The following is a 25,692-nucleotide window of genomic DNA, read 5'->3' on the forward strand; positions in this document are numbered from 1 at the left end:
CCCTCCCAGGAAGCCTGTGTTTCAGACATAAGGAAGTGGATGGTGGCAAATGTTTTACTTTTAAATTCGGACAAAACCGAGATGCTAGTTCTAGGTCCCAAGAAACAAGGAGAACTTCTGTTGGATCTGACAGTCGTCTCAAATAAAACTGTGAAGGACCTCGGTGTTACTCTGGACCAAGATCTCTGTGGAATGGTCTGTCTATCCATGTGAAAGATGCAGACTCAGTCTCAACCTTTAAGTCTTTACTGAAGACTCATCTCTTCAGTAGGTCCTAAGATTGAGTGTAGTCTGGCCCAGGTGTGTGAAGGTGAACGGAAAGGCACTGGAGCAACAAACTTTGCCTGGCCGGTTCCCCTCTCTCCACTGGGATTCTCTGCCTCTAATCCTATTACAGGGGCTGAGTCACTGGCTTACTGGTGCTCTTCCATTCCGTCCCTAGGAGGGGTGCCTCTTGACACTTGAGTGGGTTGAGTCACTGATGTGATCTTCCTGTCTGGGTTTGGCGCCTCTCTCGGTTTCGTCCCGTACTCAGCTTGTCTCAGGGTAGTAAGTTGGTGGTTTGAAGATATCCCTCTAGTGGTGTGGGGGCTGTGCTTTGGCAAGTGGGTGGAGTTATATCCTGCCTATTTGACCCTGTCCGGGGGTATCGTCGGATGGGGCCACAGTGTCTTCCGACCCCTCCTGTCTCAGCCTCAAGTATTTATGCTGCAATAGTTTACGTGTTGGGGGGCTAGGGTCAATATGTTATATGCAGAGTATTTCTCTTGTCTTATCCGGTGTTCTGTGTGAATTTAAGTATGCTCCCTTTAATTCTCTCTTCCTCTCACCTCCCAAAGGACCAAATGCCTCAGGACTACCTGGCCTGATGACTCCTTGCTGTCCCCAGTCCACCTGGTCATGCTGCTGCTCCAGTTTCAACTGTTCCTTCTATGGAACCCTGATTTGTTCACCGGACGTGCTACCTTGCCCCGGACCTGTTGTTTTCGACTGTCTCTCTCTACCACACCTGCTGTCTCTAACTCTGAATGCTCGGCTATGAAAAGCCAACTGACATTTACTCCTGAGGTGCTGACCTGTTGCACCCTCTATACAACCAATGTGATTATTATTTGATCCTGCTGGTCATCTATGAACGTTTGAACATCTTGGCCATGAACTCTTATAATCTCAACCCGGCACAGCCAGAAGAGGACTGGCCACCCCTCAGAGTCTGGTTCCTCTCTACGTTTCTTCCTTGGTTCCTACCTTTCTAGGGAGTTTTTAATAGTCACTGTGCTTCTACATCTGCATTGCTTGCTGTTTGGGGTTTTAGGCTGGGTTTCTGTTTATCACTTTGTGACATTGGCTGATGTAAAAAGGGCATTAAAAATATATTTGATTGATTGAATGTGTGTGTGGCATCAATATGAATTTGTGTGTGTGTGTGAGCATATGTAGTGTGTGTATGTGTGTGTCTTTTTGAGGTTCCGAGGTCCCATGCCAAATCTTTTCAGGCTCCTGAGGGGGAAGAGGCGTTGTTGTGCCCTTTTCGCGACTGTGTTGGTGTGTTTGGACCATGATAGTTCCTTAGTGATGTCGACACCGAAAGAACTTGAAGCTCTCGACCCGCTCCACCACAGCCTCATCGATGTGAATGGGGGTGTGATCGGCCATCCGTTTCCTGTAGTCCATAATCAGCTCCTTTGTTTTGCTGATGTTGAGGGAGAGGTTGTTGTCCTGGCACCACACTGCCAGGTTTCTGACCTCCTCGATATAGGCTGTCTCATCGTCGTCAGTGATCAGGCCTACCACCATCGTGTCATCTGCAAACCTAATCGTGCGCGGCCATGCAGTCGTGGGTGAACAGAGAGTACAGGAGGTTACTAAACATGCAACCCTGAGCAAGGCAGAGGCAAATTGCCTGATATGGACAGTGGTGTTACAGAGATGGCAGGAGCAGTGGAATAGATCAAGACACTATTGGCAGGCATCTCTTTTAAATACAGAGAAAAGTTTTGGGATGGGAGGAAGACAGCATAAGATAGAAGAGAGGAGTGAAGGTAACCTGTAGTGGACTTGTGATATTTGTTTGTGTTTCTTCTGACCAGAGGGAGCAGGCGCTCTGTGTCATGCAACTTGGGTCAAGATCTGTTTCATGCTTTGCTGTTTCTTGCTTTGCTCTTAGGAACAGGGCACCATTGAAATAAGTGCTTTCTAAGGTAGCGTTAAGTGTGGAGGTGGGGCAAATAAAGTTGAATATTCCTGGTGTATTTGATGCTCGCCCTTTGGTGCAAACGCAGACCCGGTGGTGAGCGTGGTGAAACATAGTCACTGTCAGTCCCTTTGAGTTGTGAGGCAGAGTCTTTACCCGACAAAATCATGTTAGGATATATCAAGTGTCATGTTAGAGCTTTTGTGCCAAATCCCCTGCGCTGCTTCTGGTGCAACGTTTATGGTCATGTCTCAGCAGTTTGTAGGAGGGTGATTCCAAGATGTGGGAAGTGTTCAGGAGGCCATGGGATAGAGGATTACTGGTATGTAGTTTTGGTGGATAAAGTTGTGTGTGTCAACTGTAGGGGTGCCTATGTTGCTGGGGATTGGAAGTGTCCGGTGAGGGAGACGCAGGTTGAGGTGTGTTGTGGGAATTCAGTACTGAGAAAAATTGTGTAATTTCTTCAAACAATCATCTATATTTAATATCGATTAATTATTGCAATAATGAGGCTGGTTGACCCCCCACCCTTGAGTGTTGGACCGAGTAACCGAACCTTTACACAAATGCAGAATACTATATATAGCTGACACTAACAATGCTCAGTCATGGTTGTTTTAACCCCCTTATGCAGAACAAGGAGCATCATTAGCCACTCTGGGTTCATCCTGTCATTATCTGCACATGGGTTGTTGTCTAAACCCCACCCTGGCTTAGTTTCTCAGATGCAAGGATGATTTAGAGACGATGAGGAATTTCTCTAAACTCCTCCTGGCTATCTCTATCACACCCACCACATCTTGTCTATGTAATGCAGTCTTTAACTCATTTGTCAGCTCAAGCCATCTCTAGTGACCATACGCCCAGATAAGCTGCAGGGAACTAGAGAGGAGACCATAAAAACACAGACACTAACAGAACAGAAAAATCCCCCTACTTGGTAAGTATTAATCGCTAACTATTCATTTCAAACAAATTAGGTAAATGTGTAATTTTTCTATCACAGGTGGCTAGTCAGAGTAGTGCAGAAGGTGTCACATGCTGAGGCAGTGAAGAAAGGAGAAGAGGATGGGCCAGGATGGGATGAGTTCAGAAGACTTCAGAAGAGTTACAGGGTGTGTTGAGTGATGGTGTCCCATCCTCCCAGTTCTTTGGTTTTGGTTTTATTTTTCCCTTTCGACATTTGGTATCACAAAGTATAATATATTTATATTATTCTCTAGTTCGTTGCGGTAATGCAACATATTTTTATGCCAACTGCCGTTAAACTTCAAAGAAGAAGAAGAATGATGTAGCTGCAGGAAGTAAACAGCATAGTGGGTAAATTTCTGCAACCACTAAGATCGTTGAAGCGCAAGGCTCAGCTTCTCTGCTGTTTTGGTGCCCTGGCTACCATGCTGTGAACAGCATGAAGCGGACCTGTGTGTTACTATAACCATGTTTCCATCCAACCATTTCATGCGGATGAATTACATGAAAAAAGTCAGGATCGGGCTGATGTAAACAATAAATGCCGACAGAACATTTGTTCATTTGATATGGTGGGATCTTTTTGTGTCGGTAAAATGTATAATGCAAGAAATGGTGATATGTTGTAGGGTCACTATGACTTTGGAAAGCATGCCTTTATTAAAGGAAAACTCAACCCAAAACTATAATTTGGTATTTATTTCATTAGTCCATTGTTGACATAGCCCCAAAATGTTTTGCTTGCCAGCAATCAAGTTTTCAAGATGCGTAACTTTGAACATACAGAAATCATCCCTGTATGATGCATTTTGCATCAGATAATACTGCAAGACTATGTCAACAATGGTCTAATTAAATAAATACCAAAATATAGTTTTTGTGTGAAGTTTTCCTTTAAACTACAGATTAAACCAATTATGATGACCTTCATAGGGAGATAAATGTGCAAGGTGATGAGTTTGATGCTCCTTTCCAATAAATATTGAGGGTCTTATTCTGGTGACATGATGATCGATGCTTGGCTGCAGTTTGACAAATACAAATAATATCGCTCTTATCCTTAATAATCTCATAATGTAGGTAGCCTACCTGCACTGTACATGCGAGCTGTTGTTTAAAGCGCATGTGCCAAGATATTTGCTATATAACGCAACCGTTTTTGTGACAAAACCATCAGTAGATTTGAAAATGTGATGGAAATCCATTTAACTTGTATTTTTCATTCGGTACATGGGAATGTAATGCACTACGTTATCACGCACAGCGTTTTATCCGTTAACCGCAAAAAGTCAGTTGGATGGAAAAACATCTCTGGTGGAAAATGGGCATGTTGTTTTATGCCGATTTTTGAATATTCACATATTCTGTTTCAAATTGGATGGAGACCTAGCTAATGAGAGCGAAGTCTTGCATCTTGCTCATCTCAATATCTGCGGTGCTGCTCGTGGCAACTTAATTCTGCTAAATCTACCTTTAATGACAAGTTGTATTGAATGATAGTGTCCTAGGATCAGAAGGGCCAAAGTAGTGGAATAGTGGTGAGGTTTTAATGGATGTAGGGTTAGTTGGTAGGGATAAAAAAAATATAATTTTTTTCCCTACCCTTTTTGTGTCACAAAGTGTGATGAACTAATTCCACACTCCAGAACGGTAGGCGGACACACAGCCCACACAGGTTGGTGACATGCACCTCTAACGTATGCTTGGGGACTGCCATAATATCATAGAACAAGAAGAAGAATTAGGAGTGTTAATGGGAGGCATTCATGTTATGAATAATCGAGAGACAGGGTGTAGTAGTGCAATTCTGCTGGGTCCCAGACCATAGCGGTGAGTGTAGAGGTGGATCAAATGAAAAGGAATATTCCTAGTGTTTGTGACACCTGCCGTTTGGTGAGATGTAGACCCGGTGGCAATAGCGCAACTGAGAATACCGTCTCTCTTGTTGAGCTTTGACAGAGAGTTTTTACCCGATAAAGTCAGGTTAGGCTATATTTTCTATTCTGTAAGGTCCTATGTTCCGAACTGGCTACGGTGCATTAGGTTCCCACGATGTGAGAAATGTGCAGGAGGGCATAGTTAGAGGAACATTACAGTTGGAATGAGAAAACACGTGTCAACTGTTGGCGTGCCCATGAAGCTGTGGATCCAAAGTACCCTGTGAGAGAGACAGGTTGAGATTACCAGAGTTTGAGAGGGTACGTTTCCTATGTTGAGGCAGTGAAGAGAGTAGAGGACTGAAATGTGACCGAAATGTGCAATTCGCACTCTGACCTGCGAAAGACAGCAATATGCAACACAGCGTCTAGTCTGCCGGAAAGCCACAAGAATAATTTCGCCAGTTATAAACTGTATATCACAAGTCTCAAAGGAGTCTAAAAACTGGACATTATATTGTGGCTGCTGCAGAAACGTTTTTGGGATTTAAGGATTTTACATTTTGAAGACCGGAAAAACTGCACTCCCAGGTTCCCCTTGAGCCTGTGTAGGTATCCGATCTGTTTTTTTATTTTTTTATTAACAGAAGGGGAATCCTGTTTCCATCCCGCATAGTAGATGGCGGGATGCACATGACATTCTGTGATCGCCAATAATATACCATAGAAGAAGAGAAGGAGCGTTCATGTTTACATCCAAACCAGTTTAGATATTTGTGTTATCATCGCATACTGTACGTTTATTATTGATGATCCAGCAGTTGTATTTTTCTGCAAATGCGAAGAAGTAACGACCACGTCAAAAAGAACGAAGCCTACTTGCCATCTAACGGTAGGTAGGTAAATACGAATGGTTTGTTGTTGATGTTGCCGGCTAGCTAGACAATTTAGCCTGCTAAGTTAGCTGTAACGTTAAACTTCGAGATAGCTAACATTCGCTAGCTAACGATGGCCTCCGTATGTTTCTACAGTACTACAGGTCCTATATTGCAACAAAAAATACATTGCTAGCTAGATTGTAAACTAGCTAGCTAGCATCTGTCTAATTTGCATGTAGCTAACAAGCTTGTGAGTCATGGTGAGCAGAGGAAGAAATTGTTGCTCTTGCTAGCTCACGTTAGGTATCGAAAGGTCTTCATTTGAAGATGATGGGGCCTTATGGTTAGAAGGGAATACATGTACCATATGCTGTCAGGAACGTACAGGAAGCAATCGTTGAATGGAGAATCAGGTTCTCTATAGATAACCCAGACAGTGTTCTTTATCAGACGGAAGGTACGCCTGAGGGTGGCGTCTGAGACGATCGTGTTCCTAGAGGTGTACTTTGACACTAGGCCAACCTGGGCAGAACGCATCGAGAAACTGGTGAGAAAGTGTACGAAGGTTCTAAATGTGATACGCCGCCTGAAGGGATAGAGTGGGGTCTGGGCGTTCCTCACTTAGGACCATGTATTTATTTGTGGGGAAACCAGTTCAAAAGAGCAATTGAATATATGTGAAAATAATGTGTTAAATTGAGTTTGTAATGTCACAAAAAAGACAGTGGCTTTGGTTGATGTTGCTCTGAACAAAAGCCACATTTGTGTGTCCCAGGAAACTGTTTTCACCAAACAATTAGGCCTAACCTATGTCATCTTTCTGGTTTCCAGATGTCCATATGGATTTTCACCCCAACAGCAACGTTCAGCGTTACATAACAATATTAATTGATAAGAGATTGCAGGTGATGAGCTCTGTGCACAGCAGATAGGAGGACTGTTGCACAATTTTTCTCATTATCTACTTTGACACAGTTTCAGATTCCTGCCTGACTGAGGAGAGTCAGAACGTCCAAAACGCTGAAGAATCCTGTATTAGGATTTCCAGGTACTGTCACTGTGTCACATCTGAAAAACATCTGACATTTTGGTTTTTGTTATTACAGTTTGTGAAAAGTTTTTTTAAATGTGTTTGTGCGATAATGAGTTTGTGTGTTTGTCAAGCAGTGTCCAGATGGTGTGGGTGTTCCTCATGAACCGCATGGGGTCTCAGGGCAGCACAGTGGCCCAGCGGAGACGCATGGCCCTGGGGGTGGTCATCCTCCTGCTGGTGGACATCATCTGGGTTGTCTCCTCTGAGCTCACCTCAGTAAGACACTAGCACTTCCTGTAGTCCCCTGGTTCCGCAGGCCTCAGGCCTACTTATTCTTGTATTTGCATTTTAGCTTGGAACTGATTGTCAGGGGCACTCAAGACAGAGGGACATCAAACAGACATGAAAACCAGCAACACTGCAGAACTGGATGGCCTGCGTTAGGCAACCCTTATTTTGGCTAATATGCTAAAGCTTAAGACTAGTGCTCAATTATAAGACAATGCTTGACCCCTAACCCCTACTCGATAGATTTAAAAGGATTGAATAAGAATATGGTAGTAGCTTCACCTTGCCTTCCAGTGGGGTCATGGTTTCACTATGTTGCTAATAATATCTGTCCAGGCTTTGCAGAACTACACAATTAGGGACTAGGTGGCAGTTTTGAGTACTTGGATTAGTCACATCTCATTCGTTTCAAAGTGACCTCTCCCTATTTATTAAAAAAAAATCTGCACTGGATCAGTTTTAAGTTCCAGCCATTCATACAGTAAGTCATGAGTATTTTCTCTATTTCCCCCCCAGTACATATTCAAGCGGCAGGAGTATAACAAGCCCTTCTTCAGCACGTTCACCAAGACCTCCATGTTTGTGCTGTACCTGCTGGGGTTCCTGCTGTGGCGGCCATGGAGGCAGCAGTGCACGGGCAGTCTCCGGGGACGACACGCAGCCTTTGTACGTCTAGCACTGATGTCTCAGGGGGGGGCAACGATACATTGTTGTTTCCATCTAAAGATTAATTGTTGCTTAGTGCAGTATCTTAGTAGTGGTCGTTGATACTATGTTGATTTGCTATGATAAAACAGCCCAGTCTAACCTATAGCGCCTCTCTCCATAGTTTGCTGATGCCGAGGCCTACTTTACCCCCTGTATCAATGACACCAGTTTGAATGACCATACGCTAGTGAGTATAATTGATTTGCTTTTTGTATTCTCTCTTACTCTCAATTTGATTTTACTGTTGGCTGGCTGAAAATACTGTAATGAAAATAAATGGGATGATAAGTAATGCTTTTAGTTGAGTGCATTAGTTGAACTCTATATTTATTTCTTCAGAGTGAACCCTTGTATGTTCCAGTGAAGTTTCAGGATCTTCCGGCTGAACAGACAAACTGTGCCATTGGAGATTGTGATTCCAGTGAGTACACTTTTTAAAAATAGAGAAATAACATCTTTAGAAGACTAACCAACAGACTGATCTATAAATAATGCAATGTATTGCCTTTTTCTGCTGGTCAATGAAGCTTTCAAACTGAAACAGTGCATTCGGAAAGCATTCAACCCCTTTTGCTTTTGTTACAAAGCTGGATTAAAATGGATTTAATTGTCATTTTTTTGTCAACGATATACACAAAATGTCAAAGTGGGAAAAAATAAAAGTAACACTCATATAACATGATTAGTATTCAGCCCCCAGAGTCAATACATGTTAGAAACACATTTGGCAGCAATTATAGGTGTAAGTCTTTTTTGGTAAGTCTCTCTAAGAGCTTTGGACTAGAGGTGACAACTAGACCCGTTCCGTATAGACCTTGTCAGATCCAGACCTGATCCAAGTGCGGGAAGGAGCAGAAAAGTTATTTTTTTAAGCTCCTTTATGAATAGGAGCTGATAAAGCGCGAGAGGAGGGAGAGAGAGAGGTGCCACTCAAGCAGGTGGGGGAGGGGCCGAACTGTGAGTGACACAGGGAGGAGGGAGGGAGAGACAAGAGACAGCAACCAACCAACCAAGCCGATTAGCACTATACTAGACTAATAGCTGCCATAGGTTATTTATAATCAAATATAATTATGTAGTACCTGTCTGTGACTGTAGCCTATTGCTGCTTTATGATTAGCCAACGACAACAACAAGCTACACGCGCCACACTTCACTCTCTTGAAAAGCAAGAGCATCTCTGTCTACTGCAGCATTCTTGTTCGGATCTGTACGGGCCCTTCTGGACAAGTCAGTTAAAATTCCACATACCCGATACCCGTGACAATCAGATCCGACACAGACCCGTGACGTTGTTTAGAATTCTGGATCCGTCTTTCAATGTTTTGTATTCGGGATAAAAAGTAACTTTTTTTGCCACATTCTTTGCAGTATTACTTTATTGCCTTGTTGCAAACAGAATGTATGTTTTTGGAATATTTTTATTCTGTGTAGGCTTCCTTATTTTCAGTCTGTCTTTTTGGTTAGTATTGTGGAGTAACTACAATGTTCATGATCCACCCGCAGTTTTGTCCTATCATAGCCATTAAGCGATGTAACTGTTTTACAATTACTTTTGGCGCATCATAAAATCCCTGAGCAGTTTCCTTCCTCTCAGGCAACTGAGTTAGGAATGACACCTGTATCTTTAGTGGCTGGGTCTATTGATACACCATCCAAAGCCCAATTAATAACTTCACCATGCTGAAAGGGATATTCACTGTCTGTTACTTTTTTAATATATTTTTTTACCCGTCTACCAATCGGTGCCCTTCTTCGCGAGGCATTGGAAAACCTCCCTGGTCACTACGCGACTGAGGGACCTTAAAGCACATTTTTACTCCTGAACTTATTTAGGATTGCCATAAGAGGGGTTGAATACTTATTGACTCAAGACATTTCATCTTTTCATTTGAATTATTTTGTAAACATTTTCAAAACAAAAACCCACTTTGTCATAATTAGATATTGTGTTTAAATTAGTGATATACAATCTCAATTTAATCCATTTTAAATTCAAGCTTTAGAAGTCGTCAAGCCAATGTGGAAAAGGTACTGGGGTTAAACACTTTCTGAAGGCACTTACATTTACCAGATAGAAATAATGAGTGTTGTTGAAAGAAACCCTTCAATAATCAATTTTTTATCATGTTGGAGAATAGGAATCCTGTGAACTGTCTTGGTATTTGATTTATTTCATAACATTTCAAGCAAGCATGAAAAATTATAGGTTTTCCTAGGAAGAAACATGTAAAGACCTTAGCAAATAATGAAGTTGTGGAATGGAAAACACTTTGCGGTGTTGACCAACAGAGGGGGCTGTTGAGCTGTTCGATGTGATGGCCCTCCCAGGTTTGACTCAGGAGAGTGAGTCGATAAACAATGTGAAAGGAAAGGTTGTCTCATGAGAACTCTGTCTGACCATTGGTCATCATTTTTCATGCTGCAGGCGGGACCGGGTTGTCAGACTGACAATTTTAGGATTAACATATTTATAGACCCGCAGATTATTTGGAAACTGTCGTCTTTCCGTTTTGTATGCGTTAACCTATCTATTTTTATTAAAAGCACATCTCTGTCACACTTCACAAACTCTCATCATTCGCTGCTTCAAGTTAAGTAGCCTATCTATCACAACAGTGCTAGGCCTATTTGGATCATCATTCTTTGCACCTTTTCCTTTTCAATAAATAGCCTATTACCATTGATTTGTCTCTGCCTGCAAATCGTCCCGCTCCTAAAGGTAGGCTATTTGCAAAACGTAACTCAAGAGAAAGTCAGTGTCCGCTCTCATCATTCTTACTGCTTCAAGTTCAATAGCTTACCTACACTCTCCTAGTTGGACATGCGAGATCAGGTGCTCATGTGGTCTCAATTCAATAGAGTAGACCTATCGGCACTAGGCTATGTATGGGTGGTGAATCATGGGACAGTTATCTTTCCATATACTTCATAAACTTGATTAGGCTAAATCATCCCACTCCTAAAAGGTAGGCTATAAGCAAAACGTAGCTCAAGAGAAAGTGCAAATGTCCGCTCTCCTCCAACTTTGGCTCTCTTTCGAACTATGTTTAGCCTATTGGCTGATATAGCCTAATACCGATAGCCTAATACAATGGGCTGAGTGATAATCTCTGGTAATTCTTGTGTTTCTTAAGTTATGTTTGCGCATATAAGGCCCAAAATTGCTGGGACCAAAGCTGCCAAGCGAGCTGCGTCAGATACACCTAAAATAACATTTGCAGGACTGTGAAACCTGTTTTTGTGGGTGGGAGTCAGACAAAAAGCCATCGGGAGCGGGCGGGTGATGTATGAAAAGCTGCAGGAAAAAGAAATCAGTCCCGCAAAGACCTCTAGGGGTCTCACACATTCAAGTCAATCAATCAATTCACATTTATTTATAAAGACCTTTTTACAACAGCAGTTGTCGCCAAGTGCTTATACATAAACTGAGCCTAAAACCCCCAAAGAGCAAGCAATGAAGATGTACAGTGCCTTGCGAAAGTATTCGGCCCCCTTGAACTTTGCGACCTTTTGCCACATTTCAGGCTTCAAACATAAAGATATAAAACTGTATTTTTTTGTGAAGAATCAACAACAAGTGGGACACAATCATGAAGTGAAATGACATTTATTGGATATTTCAAACTTTTTTAACAAATCAAAAACTGAAAAATTGGGCGTGCAAAATTATTCAGCCCCTTTACTTTCAGTGCAGCAAACTCTCTCCAGAAGTTCAGTGAGGATCTCTGAATGATCCAATGTTGACCTAAATGACTAATGATGATAAATACAATCCACCTGTGTGTAATCAAGTCTCCGTATAAATGCACCTGCACTGTGATAGTCTCAGAGGTCCGTTAAAAGCGCAGAGAGCATCATGAAGAACAAGGAACACACCAGGCAGGTCCGAGATACTGTTGTGAAGAAGTTTAAAGCCGGATTTGGATACAAAAATATTTCCCAAGCTTTAAACATCCCAAGGAGCACTGTGCAAGCGATAATATTGAAATGGAAGGAGTATCAGACCACTGCAAATCTACCAAGACCTGGCCGTCCCTCTGAACTTTCAGCTCATACAAGGAGAAGACTGATCAGAGATGCAGCCAAGAGGCCGATGATCACTCTGGATGAACTGCAGAGATCTACAGCTGAGGTGGGAGACTCTGTCCATAGGACAACAATCAGTCGTATATTGCACAAATCTGGCCTTTATGGAAGAGTGGCAAGAAGAAAGCCATTTCTTAACGATATCCATAAAAAGTGTCGTTTAAAGTTTGCCACAAGCCACCTGGGAGACACACCAAACATGTGGAAGAAGGTGCTCTGGTCAGATGAAACCAAAATTGAACTTTTTGGCAACAATGCAAAATGTTATGTTTGGCGTAAAAGCAACACAGCTCATCACCCTGAACACACCCATCCCCACTGTCAAACATGGTGGTGGCAGCATCATGGTTTGGGCCTGCTTTTCTTCAGCAGGGACAGGGAAGATGGTTAAAATTGATGGGAAGATGGATGGAGCCAAATACAGGACCATTCTGGAAGAAAACCTGATGGAGTCTGCAAAAGACCTGAGACTGGGACGGAGATTTGTCTTCCAACAAGACAATGATCCAAAACATAAAGCAAAATCTACAATGGAATGGTTCAAAAATAAATATATCCAGGTGTTAGAATGGCCAAGTCAAAGTCCAGACCTGAATCCAATCGAGAATCTGTGGAAAGAACTGAAAACTGCTGTTCACAAATGCTCTCCATCCAACCTCACTGAGCTCGAGCTGTTTTGCAAGGAGGAATGGGAAAAAATGTCAGTCTCTCGATGTGCAAAACTGAGAGAGACATAACCCAAGCGACTTACAGCTGTAATCGCAGCAAAAGGTGGCGCTACAAAGTATTAACTTAAGGGGGCTGAATAGTTTTGCACGCCCAATTTTTCAGTTTTTGATTTGTTAAAAAAGTTTGAAATATCCAATAAATGTCGTTCCACTTCATGATTGTGTCCCACTTGTTGTTGATTCTTCACAAAAAAATACAGTTTTATATCTTTATGTTTGAAGCCTGAAATGTGGCAAAAGGTTGCATAGTTCAAGGGGGCCGAATACTTTCGCAAGGCACTGTAGAAGCACAGTGGCTAGGAAAAACTCCCTAGAAAGGCAGGAACCGAGGATGAAACCGAGAGAGGAACCAGGCTCTGAGGGGTGGTCAGTCCTCTTCTGGGTGTGCTGAGGTGGAGATTATAAGAGTACATGGCCATTAAGGCCAGATCGTTCTTCAAGATGTTCAAACGTACATAGATGACCAGCAGAGGAGGGTCGTAACAGCAGGTCCAGGACAAGGTAGCACGACCGGTGAACTGGTCAGGGTTCCATAGCCACAGGCAGAACAGCAGAAACTGGATCAGCAGCACAACCAGGTGGACTGGGGACAGCCAGGAGTCGTCTGGCCAGGTTGTCCTGAGAAATGGTCCTAGGGCTCAGGATCTCCGGGAGAATTACACCAGATATGACAGTATTAAAACATAGGTACTGGGGACTGAGACAGGGGTGGTCGGAGGACACTGGCCCCATCCAAAGTTAACCCCGGACAGGGTAACCCGGCATGATATAACCCCACCACTTGCCAAAGCACAGCCCTCACACCACCAAAGGGATCAACACACTAACTTACTACCCTGAGACAAGGCCGACTATAGCCCACAAAGATCTCTCCCACCGCACAAGCCTGAGGACAGGAAGTATGGGAGAGCACGAGCAAGCCAGTGACTCTTGTAATAGGGTCAGAGAATCCGAGGGGAGCCGGCCAGGCAGAGACAGCAAGGGTGGTTCGTCACTTTAGTGCCTTGCCGTTCACCTTCACACCCCTGGGCCATACTGCACTCAATCATAGGACCTACTACAAATGTTTATGATGGCTGCAGTCTTATCGGCTCTTAACCAACCAACCATGCTATTTTGTTAGTTTTTTCGTGTTGTTCGTAACTTGTTTTGTACATAATGTTGCTGCTACCATCTCTTATGACCTAAAAGAGCTTCTGGTCATCAGAACTGTGATTACTTACTTCAGATTAGACAGTTTTTCTTCAATGAGTCAGACGGGAAGGATATACTACAGACACCCGACCAGGCCCAGAACCCCGTCATTCACTGAAGGAAGAAATTTAGATTTTGAGTATAAAGATCAGGGTGCCTTGTGAGGATCAGCCAGGGTTTCGTCCTGCTAGCCAACGTTCAATCGCTGGACAATGAATAGGACGAACCACACTATCTACCTAGAGAGTTTTCATCTGTATTTTTCGTAGCTGTCTACATACCACTACAGATCGATTCTGGCACTAAAACCACACTCAATGAGCTGTATACTGCCATAAGCAAACAGGAAAACGCCCATCCAGAGGCGGAGCTCCTAGTGGCCGTGGTGAAACTTAAATCAGTTTCACCTCATTTCTATCAGCATGTTAAATGTGCAACCAGAGGTAAAAAAATTCTAGACCAACTTTACTCCACACACAGAGACGCGTACAAAGCTCTCCTTTGCCCTCCATTTGGCAAATCTGACCATAATTGTATCCTCCTGATTCCTGCTTACAAGCAACAATTAAAGCAGGAAGCACCAGTGACTCTGTCTTTAAAAAAGTAGTCAGATGAAGCAGATACTAAGCTACAGGACTGTTTTATTAGTACAGATTGGAATATGTTCTGGGATTCTTCCGTTGGCATTGAGGAGTACACCACATCAGTCACTGGCTTTATCAATAAGTGCATTGAGGACTTTGTCTGTTCCGGATGACTGTGTTATCATGCTCTCTGCAGCCGATCTAAGTAAGACCTTTAGGGGCCAGACGGATTACCAGGATGTGTACTCCGAGCATGTGCTGACCAACTGGCAAGTGTCTTCACTGACATTTTCAACCTTTCTCTGTAATACCAAAATGTTTCAAGCAGACCACCGCCTGTGCCTAAGAACACTAAGGTAACCAGCCTAAACGACTACCGTCCCGTAGCACTCACGTCTGTAGCCATGAAACCCTAGACCCACACTAATTTGCAAACCGCACCATCAGTTCCACAGATGCAATCTGTATTGCACTCCACACTGCCCTTCACACCTGGACAAAAGGAACACCTATGTGAGAATGCTATTCATTGACTACAGCTCAGTGTTCAACACCATAGTGCCCTCAAAGCTCATCATTAAGCTAAGGCCCCTGTGACTAAACACCTCCCTCTGCAACTGGATCCTTCATTTCCTGACTGGCCGCCCCCAGGTGGTAAGGGTGGGTAACAACACATCTGCCACACTGATCCTCAACACGGGGGCACCTCAGGGGTGCGTGCTCAGTCCCCTCCTGTACTCCCTGTTCACACATGACTGCATTGCCAGACACGACTCCATCACCATCATTAAGTTTTCTGATGACGCAACAGTGGTAGGCTTGATCACCGACAACAATGAGACAGCCTATAGGGAGGAGGTCAGAGACCTGACCGTGTTGTGCAAGGACAACAACCTCCCCCTCATCGTGATCAAGACAAAGGAGATGACTGTGGACTACAGGAAAAGGAGGACCAATCACGCCCCCTTTCTCATTGACGGGGCTGTAGTGGAGCAGGTTGAGATCTTTAAGTTCCTTGGTGTCCACATCACCAACAGACTAACATGGTTCAAGCACACCAGACAGACAGTCTTGAAGAGGGCACGATAAAACCTATTAACCCTCGGAGGCTGAAAAATTTGGCATGGGTCCTCAGATCCTCAAAAGGTTTTACAGCTGTGTCATCGAGCGCATCCTGACGGGTTGCATCACTGCCTGGTATGGCAACTACTCTGCCTCCGATCGCATGGCACTACAGAGGGTAGTGCTTACGACCCAGTACATCACCAGGGCCAAGCTTACTGCCATCCAAGACCTCCATACCAGGCAGTGGCAGAGGAAGGCCCTAAAAATAGTCAAAGACTCCAGCCACCCTGTTCTCTCTGCTACCGCATGGCAAGCAGTACCGGAGTGCCAAGTCTAGGTCCAAGAGGCTTCGAAACAGCTTCTACCCCCAAGCCAATAGACCTCTGAACAGCTAATCAAAGGGCTACCCAGACTATTTGCATCGCTCCCCCCCCCCCCCCCCCTCCCTTCTACACTGCTGCTACTCTGTTATTATCTATGCATAGTCACTTAAATAACTCTACCTACATGTACATATTACCTCAATTACCTTGACACAGGTGCCCCCGCACATTGACTCTGTACCGGTACCCCCTGTATATAGCCTCACTATTGTTATTTACTGCTGCTCTTTAATAATTTGTTATTCTTATCTCTTACTTTTTTGGGGTGTATTTTATTAAAACTGCATTGTTGGTTAGGGGCTTGTAAGTAAGCATTTCACTGTAAGGTATACATACACCTGTTGTATTCGGCATGTGACAAATACAATTATATTTTATTTGACTAAAGAGATGAGTCTTCACTAAATACTTAAAGGTTGAAACCGCGTCTGCATTTCTAACATGGATCGGCAGACCATTCCATAAAAATTGATCTCAATAGGAGAAAGTCCTGCCCCCAGCTGTTTGCGTAGAAATTCTAGGAACAATAAGGAGGCTTGCGTCTTGTGACCGTAGCGTACTTGTAGGTATGTACGGCAGAACCAAATTGGCGAGATAGGTAGGAGTAAGTCCATGTAGGTTAGCAGTAAAACCTTGAAATCAGCCCTAACCTTAACAGGAACCCAGTGTAGAGAGGCTAGCACTGGAGTAATATGATCAACTTTTTGGTTACTAGTTAACATTCTAGCAGCCATTTTTAGCACTAACAGGTTTATTTAGTGCCTTATCCAGGTAGCCATGAGTAGAGCATTGACGTAGTCTAATCTTGAAGTGACAAAAGCATGGATTAGCTTTTTCCGCAGTGCTACGAAGATGAAAAAAGGAGAGATCAGGGTCAAGAGTAACTCAGAGGTCCTTCAGTTTTATTTAAGACGACTATACAACCATCGAGATTGATTGTCAGATCCAACAGCAATATCTCTTTGTTTGGACCTACAACTAGCATCTCTGTTTTGGCTGAGTTTATGTGATGGGTCACATTTTGAGGAAAGTGGTAATTGTGGTTTTAATTCGAAAGCTGCCTTATTCAATCCCAGGCTATTGTGCCTAAAGCACAGTATAGGGTATGAGATGCTTTTCAGAGAATGACTGCATCATTTTCTCATGGTTTTGTTCCTAAAACAATGACATAAGCTAACGCATGCTTTATTTCTACTTAAAGTTTTCATTGTCTGGTTCATTCTATTGGTCATGCTGTGACCCATCTACCACTTTACCCCCTGTCCTTTCCCTCCAACCTCTCAGCCTCTAAAAAGCAACGGGTGCGCTTCAGCAACATCATGGAGGTGCGCCAGCTCCCGTCCACACAGGCCCTGGAGGCCAAGCTATCGCGCATGTCCTACCCCGCCGCCAAGGACCACGAGTCCATGCTCCGCACAGTGGGAAAGCTCACCGTCACCGACGTGGCCAAGATCAGCTTCTTCTTCTGCTTTGTGGTAAGTTAATTCAAATAACTTAATTTTTTATCCATTTGAGGGGAACTTTTTTTGTCAGTGTGTGTAGACATATGACTTGTTAGACTCTCAGACATTCTGTATACTAGCTTGGAACTTACGTATTAAGTTGGAGGGGGGACAAATTATATCTAAAATTAGTCTTTGGAGTTCCTGCATTTCGGAGCTTTTTGATGATGTCTCTCATTACTGACATTACTGTCAATTTGCTAGGTAAGTTAGCCAAAACCTTTCTGTTATTATCATTGAGTTATTGCTGGTGATACTACTCATTTTGCTGCAGAGTGTGTTTGCTGTACGCTCAACAAGTCATGGCTTTGGACTTCTCCCTTCATGAATAGTGTAAATGAGTATAATTTAACACATAATGCATGTAGAATCTTCAACTTGTTTGTCTTACTAACTTTGGGCTTGTAAACAAATCTTTGTATCATAACTAATTTCCCACATGAGCAATGACCCAGAACTGAGGGTAGACTACACACACGATGAGTAATAGTAAGTAAACTACCATCTTTGGTACAAATCAAGAGGTGTCATGCTGACACTTCTCCCTCTCCTACTTCTCTCCCTCACAGTGGTTCCTAGCAAACCTCTCCTACCAAGAGGCCCTGTCGGACACGCAGGTTGCCATAGTGAACATTCTGTCCTCCACTTCAGGTGAGTCCAAATACTAAATGTGATTTTACTCAGCGAAATGTACATGTAGGATCTTGAATAGAAAAACACTGATGATTATTACTTTTTTATAATACAGTCATAATGGGCTTTTTTATTAACATTGTTGCAAATAAATGTTCCAATGTTGGAAAATCACAGCATGTGTATTTAAACATTTCACCTTGAACAGGTTAAACTCTACAGGACGTGTTGTGAACAGTCTCGCTGTTATTGTCCTCCTCACCAGGTCTCTTCACCCTCATCCTGGCGGCCATATTTCCCAGTAATAGCAGCGACCGCTTTACTCTGTCCAAGCTCTTAGCTGTGGCTCTGAGGTAAGCCTTGACATCAGCTGAATTATTGTAGTTACTCTGGGTTGCTACTCTGTAGTTACACTGTTTCTCTGGTCTCTTTCCCTGTAGCATGGGAGGAGTGGTTCTTGTCAGTTTCTCCAGCATGGACAGCCCTGACGGAAAAGGCACTATAGGTAACCAGGGAGATAAAAGTGCTGCAGATGATAAACTTCTTTCCTCAAAATATGTTGTTTTTGTTAGGTTTTTTCCCCCACTATATTCCTTATTCCTGCCTCCTGTTCTCCTGTTACCCTCCTATCCCACTTCATATTGGTTGTATTTGTCATGTCTTGTACTGTACTTGATGTACTACTTTAACGTGTCCTTGTGTCATATTAATATGCTATATAAAACAATGTATTATTAAATCTATTCTGAAAGTGCAAGCCATGTCACGATGTCACGTTTGCTTGCATTGCTAGCAGAAAAACCCTTTGGAGTGTAACCATGAGAGTTGTAACTCATGATACAGGGATGTATTAGCGTAAGATAACGTGATGATGAGGTCATGTTGTGTTCAGGCTCTCTGTGGTCATTGGCTGGGGCTGCTCTGTACGCAGTCTACATCGTCATGATCAAGAGGAAGGTGGACCGGGAAGACAAGCTGGACATCCCCATGTTCTTTGGTATGTAGATCATAGGTATATCTATGACCTTTCTTACTAGAGTCAACTGTGGCAGCTTGGTCTGCTGCTGATTTTCAGATGCTCATTTATTTCCTGATATAACTCTTATGTAATGATCCTGAATTGATTATAGGTATATACAGTGCCTTCGGAAAGTATTCAGACCCCATGATTTTTTCAAAATGATATGTTACAGCCTTATTCTAAAACGGATTAAATAAATAAAAGTCCTCAGCAATCTACACACAATACCCCATAATGACAATGCAAAAACAAGTTTTGGGAAATTTTACCAAATCTATTAAAAATAGAAAACAGAAATACCTAAGTATTCAGACCCTTTGCTTTGAGACTCGAAATTGAGCTCAGATGCATCCTGTTTCCATTGATCATCCTTGAGATGTTTCTACAACTTGATTGGATTTTCCACCTGTGGTAAATTCAATTAATTGAACATGATTTGGAAAGGCAAACAACTGCCTATAAAAGGTCCCACAGTTGATAGTGCATGTCACAGCAAAAACCAAGCCATGAAGTCGAAGGAATTGTCCGTAGAGCTCCAACCCCCGATTGTTTTGAGGCACAGATCTGGGGAAGGGTACCAAAAAGAAAATGTCTGGACTTGAACCCGATCGAACATCTTTGGAGATACCTGAAAATAGCTGTGTAGTGACGCTCCCCATCCAACCTGACAGAGATTGAGAGGATCTGCAGAGAAGAATGGGAGAAACTCTCCAAATAAATGTGTGCCAAGCTTGTAGCGTCATACCCAAGAAGACTCAAGGCTGTAGTCACTGTCAAACGTGCTTCAACAAAGTACTGAGTAAAGGGTCTGAATACTTATGTAAATTTAATATTTCATTTTTTTATTCTTATAAATTGGCAAAAAATTGTAAACTATTTTTGCTTTGTCAGTATGTGGTAGTGCATAGATTGAGGATTTTTTATAAATATATTTTTTATAAATTTTATAATGAGGCTGTAACGTACCAAAAATGTGTAAGAAGTCTGAATACTTATCAAATGTACTGTTTAAACATAGCCAAAAAAGTCGGTGATAAGGTGTCTCCTTGTTTTATACCCGAGGGTGTGGGAAACCAATCTGTATGATATTAATTTACATGCACACAAGCAATTGGTACTTTGTAAAGAGACTGGATTGCGTGATAAAATTTCCCATCAACCACTACCTTTATCAAACTCTAGGCTAAAATATCCCTATTTACAAAATCAAAAGCTATTGGGAAATCAATTAAGAATGCAAAGTAGGCTTCTCTTCATGTAATCTATTTCTGATTATTGTACAGACCGAGAAGATATGATCTATACATACTCTGGATTGACGAAAACCATTTTGTTCTTCCACTAGAATGGGGATCGATGAATATAATTTATAGACCGTACTTAAAAATCTTATGCCTCAATTGTTCAGTGGCACTTTAGGGTCATTTTTTTTTTTAAGATTTGGGAATGTGATTCACTATAGACTTATACCAAGTGGATGGCAGTATACTGTACTCAAAACAAATTTGGAGCAAATCATATAGGACGTCATTTAATTCAGGGGATTTTAAAACTTCATTAGGCTGTTCATCAATGCCAATTCCCCAGACCTGAATCCAATTGAGCACATCTGGGAGATCATGTCTCGCTCCATCCACCAACGCCACAGACTGTCCAGGAGTTGGCGGATGCTTTAGTCCAGGTCTGGGAGGAGATCCCTCAGGAGACCATCCGCCACCTCTTGTCTTGCATTAGCAGGAACCCAGGGCCAACCGCAGCAGCATATGGTCTCACAAGGGGTCTGAGGATCTCATCTCGGTACCTAATGGCAGTCAGGCTACCTCTGGCGAGCACATGGAGGGCTGTGCGGCCCCCCAAAGAAATGCCACACCATGACTGACCCACCGCCAAACCGGTCATGCTGGAGGATGTTGCAGGCAGCAGAACGTTCTCCACGCCGTCTCCAGACTCTGTCACATGTGTGAACCTGCTTTGATCTGTGAAGAGCACAGGGCGCCAGTGGCGAATTTGCCAATCTTGGCGTTCTCTGGCAAATGCTAAACGTCCTGCACGGTGTTGGGCTGTAAGCACAACCCCCACCTGTGGACGTCGGGCCCTCATACCACCCTCATGGAGTCTGTTTCTGACCGTTTGAGCAGACACATTTACATTTGTGGCCTGCTGGAGGTCATTTTGCAGGGCTCTGGCAGTGCTCCTCCTTGCACAAAGGCGGAGGTAGCGGTCCTGCTGCTGGGTTGTTGCCCTCCTACGGCCTCCTCCACGTCTCCTGATGTACTGGCCTGTCTCCTGGTAGCGCCTCCATGCTCTGGACACTACGCTGACAGACACAGCAAACCTTCTTGCCACAGCTCGCATTGATGTGCCATCCTTGTGAGCTGCGCTACCTGAGCCACTTGTGTGGGTTGTAAACTCCGTCTCATGCTACCACTAGAGTGAAAGCACCGCCAGCATTCAAAAGTGAATAAAACAGCCAGGAAGCATAGGAACTGAGAAGTGGTCTGTGGTCACCACCTGCAGAACCACTCCTTTATTGGGGGTGTCTTGCTAATTGCCTATAATTTCCACCTGTTGTCTATTCCATTTGCACAACAGCATGTGAAATGTATTGTCAATCAGTGTTGCTTCCTAAGTGGACAGTTTGATTTCACAGAAGTGTGATTGACTTGGAGTTACATTGTGTTGTTTAAGTGTTCCCTTTATTTTTTTGAGCAGTGTATATACTCCACCACAGCTTTCCTTTGCCAGATATGGATGTAAAGTTATCGCTTGGGGGCATATCCTTCCATTAATGATACACATTTTAGTGTCCTGAAGGAATTCTATTAGGGTTTGCCCATGATGATTAACAATGTCATCCAAAGTAACACGCAATGGAATATTATCAATATAATTTATAGAGTCAGTTATCCTCCCAATTGGAGTATTAAGATCCCCATATACGTAAATATCTCTGCTTCTATATGTACAGTACCAATCCGAAGTTTGGACACCTACTCATTCAAGGGTTTTTCTTTATTTTTACTATTTTCTACATTGTAGAATAATAGTGAAGACGTCACAACTATGAAAGAACACACATGGAATATGTAGTAAACAAAAAAGTGTTAAACAAATCTAAATATATTTATATTTGAGATTCTTCAAAGTAGCCACCTTTTGCCTTGACAGCTTTCGCGTTTATCGTCGAAGGAATGAGCGTTACACCGAGGCTTGTACTCTGGAGCGGGATCGATTTGGAGGTGGAGGGTCCGTCATGGTCTGGGGCGGTCTCTCACAGCATCATCGGACTGAGCTTGTTGTCATTGCAGGAAATCTCAACGCTGTGCGTTACGGGGAAGACATCCTTCTCCCTCATGTGGTACCCTTCCTGCAGGCTCATCCTGACAGACAATGCCACTAGCCATTCTGCTCGTTCTGTGCATGATGTCCTGCAATACATGAATGTCAGTGTTCTGCCATGGCCATTGAGCACGTCTGGGACCTGTTGGATCGGACGGTGAGGTCTAGGGCCATTCCCCTCCCCCAGAAATGTCAGAGAACTTACAGGTGCCTTGGTGGAAGAGTGGGGTAACATCTCACAGCAAGAACTGGCAAAACTGGTGCAGTCCATGAGGAGGAGATGCATTGCAGTACTTAATGCGCCGAGGAACTTCCACCTTCTCCACTGCTGTCCCGACGATTTTGATAGGGTGGGTTCCTGAAGTCCACGAACAGCTCCTTTGCTTCGTTGAAGATGAGTAAGGTTATTTTCCTGGCACCACACACCCAGGACCCTCACCGCCTCCCTGTAGGCTGTCTCATCATTGTTGGTAATCAGGCCTACCACTGTTGTTGTCTGCGAACATGATGATTGAGTTGGAGGTATGCGTGGCCACTCAGCCATGGGTGCACAGGGAGTACAGTGTTGAGGATCAGCGAAGTGGAGTTGTTGTTTCCTACCTTCACCACCTGGGGGTGGCCCGTCAGGAAGTCCAGAACCCAGTTGCAGAGGGCGGGGTTCAGACCCAGGCCTCAAGCTTAATGATGAGCTTGGAGGGTACTGGCATGACTGTCCTGTGAGGATCACAATTAACAATAACCAGACCTTCTCTCACTCACAGAAAATAGGAAGAGGGAACTGGGCCTGTTTGACAGTTCACACTCTGTTGTAAATCACAGGAGGAGGTGGGCTCTTTCTCCCCCTTCAGTATCAACCAAAGGAACATATTTGTTTCACAGACAGTTTTCCCTCTTAAACTCTAACACGGTCAAATGTGAATACTGGAACAATATTTATAACATTGTGGGGAATGGTCAGTGGGGAGCTATGGAAAATGAATGTAATATTGCTTTTTATTTTATGATTAAAAACTGTATGAATGAAATACTTTAACTTGGAAAGTATATCCCCTTTATCTGTGAAGTTTCCAACCAATACGTTGTGCATATAATATGAAAAAATTAAGTATTTTTGTTAAGATAGGAATGTGATTTTAGGAGGTATGAGAGAATATATCTCCTATAAACTGTACATAAAGTTGAAGTCAGAAGTTTGCATACACCTTAGCCAAATACATTTAAACTCAGTTTTTCACAGTTCCTGACAGTTATTCCTAATAAAAATTCCCTGTCTTAGGTCAGTTAGGATCACCATTTTATTTTAAGAATGTGAAATGTAGCAATGAGACAAGATAGTAACTACTAACAATTGGATACCATGAAATTGAGGAGAAAACGGGTTAAAAAAAAAGAATTTTAAGAAGAAAGAAAAAGTGAAATATCAGAATAATAGTAGAGAATTACTTATTTCAGATTTTATTGTCACATTCCCAGTGGGTCAGAAGCTTACATACACTCAATTAGTATTTGGTAGCATTGCCTTTAAATTGTTTAACTTGGTTCAAACGTTTTGGCCCATTCCTCCTGACAGCTGGTGTAACTGAGTCAGGTTTGTCGGCCTCCTTGCTCACACACGCTTTTTCAGTTTTGCCCACAAATGTTCTATAGGATTAAGGTCTTGGCTTTGTGATGGCCTATCCAATACCTTGACTTTGTTGTCCTTAAGCCATTTTGCCACAACTTTGGAAGTATGCTTGGGGTCATTGTCCATTTGGAAGACCCATTTGCGTCCAGCTTTAACTTCCTGACTGATGTCTTGATGTTGCTTCAATATATCCACATAATTTTCCGTCCTCCTGATGCCATCTATTTTGTGAAGTGCACCAGTCCCTCCTGCAGCAAAGCACCCCCACAACATGATGCTGCCACCCCTTTGCTTCACGGTTGGTATGGTGCTCTTCGGCTTGCAAGCCTCCCCCTTTTTCCTACAAACGTATTGATGGTCAGTATGGCCAAACAGTTACAGTGCCTTGCGAAAGTATTCGGTCCCCTTGAACTTTGCGACCTTTTGCCACATTTCAGGCTTCAAACATAAAGATATAAATCTGTATTTTTTTGTGAAGAATCAGCAACAAGTGGGACACAATCATGAAGTGGAACGACATTTATTGGATATTTCAAACTTTTTTAACAAATCAAAAACTGAAAAATTGGGCGTGCAAAATTATTCAGCCCCTTTACTTTCAGTGCAGCAAACTCTCTCCAGAAGTTCAGTGAGGATCCCTGAATGATCCAATGTTGACCTAAATGACTAATGATGATAAATACAATCCACCTGTGTGTAATCAAGTCTCCGTATAAATGCACCTGCACTGTGATAGTCTCAGAGGCCCATTAAAAGCGCAGAGAGCATCATGAAGAACAAGGAACACACCAGGCAGGTCCGAGATACTGTTGTGAAGAAGTTTAAAGCCGGATTTGGATACAAAAATATTTCCCAAGCTTTAAACATCCCAAGGAGCACTGTGCAAGCGATAATATTGAAATGGAAGGAGTATCAGACCACTGCAAATCTACCAAGACCTGGCCGTCCCTCTAAACTTTCAGCTCATACAAGGAGAAGACTGATCAGAGATGCAGCCAAGAGGCCCATGATCACTCTGGATGAACTGCAGATATCTACAGCTGAGGTGGGAGACTCTGTCCATAGGACAACAATCAGTCGTATATTGCACAAATCTGGCCTTTATGGAAGAGTGGCAAGAAGAAAGCCATTTCTTAAAGATATCCATAAAAAGTGTCGTTTAAAGTTTGCCACAAGCCACCTGGGAGACACACCAAACATGTGGAAGAAGGTGCTCTGGTCAGATGAAACCAAAATTGAACTTTTTGGCAACAATGCAAAACGTTATGTTTGGCGTAAAAGCAACACAGCTGAACACACCATCCCCACTGTCAAACATGGTGGTGGCAGCATCATGGTTTGGGCCTGCTTTTCTTCAGCAGGGACAGGGAAGATGGTTAAAATTGATGGGAAGATGGATGGAGCCAAATACAGGACCATTCTGGAAGAAAACCTGATGGAGTCTGCAAAAGACCTGAGACTGAGACGGAGATTTGTCTTCCAACAAGACAATGATCCAAAACATAAAGCAAAATCTACAATGGAATGGTTCAAAAATAAACATATCCAGGTGTTAGAATGGCCAAGTCAAAGTCCAGACCTGA

At 43.1% G+C, this 25,692-nt stretch overlaps 1 protein-coding gene across 3 annotated transcripts in view; it reads left to right on the forward strand.

Annotated features, from left to right (window-relative positions):
• The first annotated feature begins 4,878 nt into the window (after window positions 1–4,878).
• The window catches only part of LOC110501589 (solute carrier family 35 member F5), a 39,923-nt gene continuing 19,109 nt past the window's right edge, over window positions 4,879–25,692 (forward strand). The window contains exons 1-12 of one of the 3 annotated variants that reach the window (XM_036958956.2): window positions 4,896–5,932; window positions 6,369–6,465; window positions 6,894–6,966; window positions 7,086–7,227; window positions 7,756–7,905; window positions 8,069–8,134; window positions 8,287–8,368; window positions 17,275–17,465; window positions 18,062–18,143; window positions 18,391–18,478; window positions 18,566–18,630; window positions 19,018–19,122. In XM_036958956.2, coding sequence (XP_036814851.1) covers window positions 7,093–7,227; window positions 7,756–7,905; window positions 8,069–8,134; window positions 8,287–8,368; window positions 17,275–17,465; window positions 18,062–18,143; window positions 18,391–18,478; window positions 18,566–18,630; window positions 19,018–19,122 — 964 coding nt within the window. In that variant the 5' untranslated portion in view covers window positions 4,896–5,932; window positions 6,369–6,465; window positions 6,894–6,966; window positions 7,086–7,092. Of the gene's footprint in view, window positions 5,937–6,368; window positions 6,466–6,893; window positions 6,967–7,085; window positions 7,228–7,755; window positions 7,906–8,068; window positions 8,135–8,286; window positions 8,369–17,274; window positions 17,466–18,061; window positions 18,144–18,390; window positions 18,479–18,565; window positions 18,631–19,017; window positions 19,123–25,692 lie in introns of all 3 variants that reach the window. The other 2 variants (XM_021579262.3, XM_021579263.3) reach the window with 2 other exon arrangements.

Source organism: Oncorhynchus mykiss, chromosome 22 (genome assembly GCF_057628025.1).
Source record: "Oncorhynchus mykiss isolate SJ-2025 chromosome 22, ASM5762802v1, whole genome shotgun sequence".
Taxonomy (NCBI): Eukaryota; Metazoa; Chordata; class Actinopteri; order Salmoniformes; family Salmonidae; genus Oncorhynchus; species Oncorhynchus mykiss.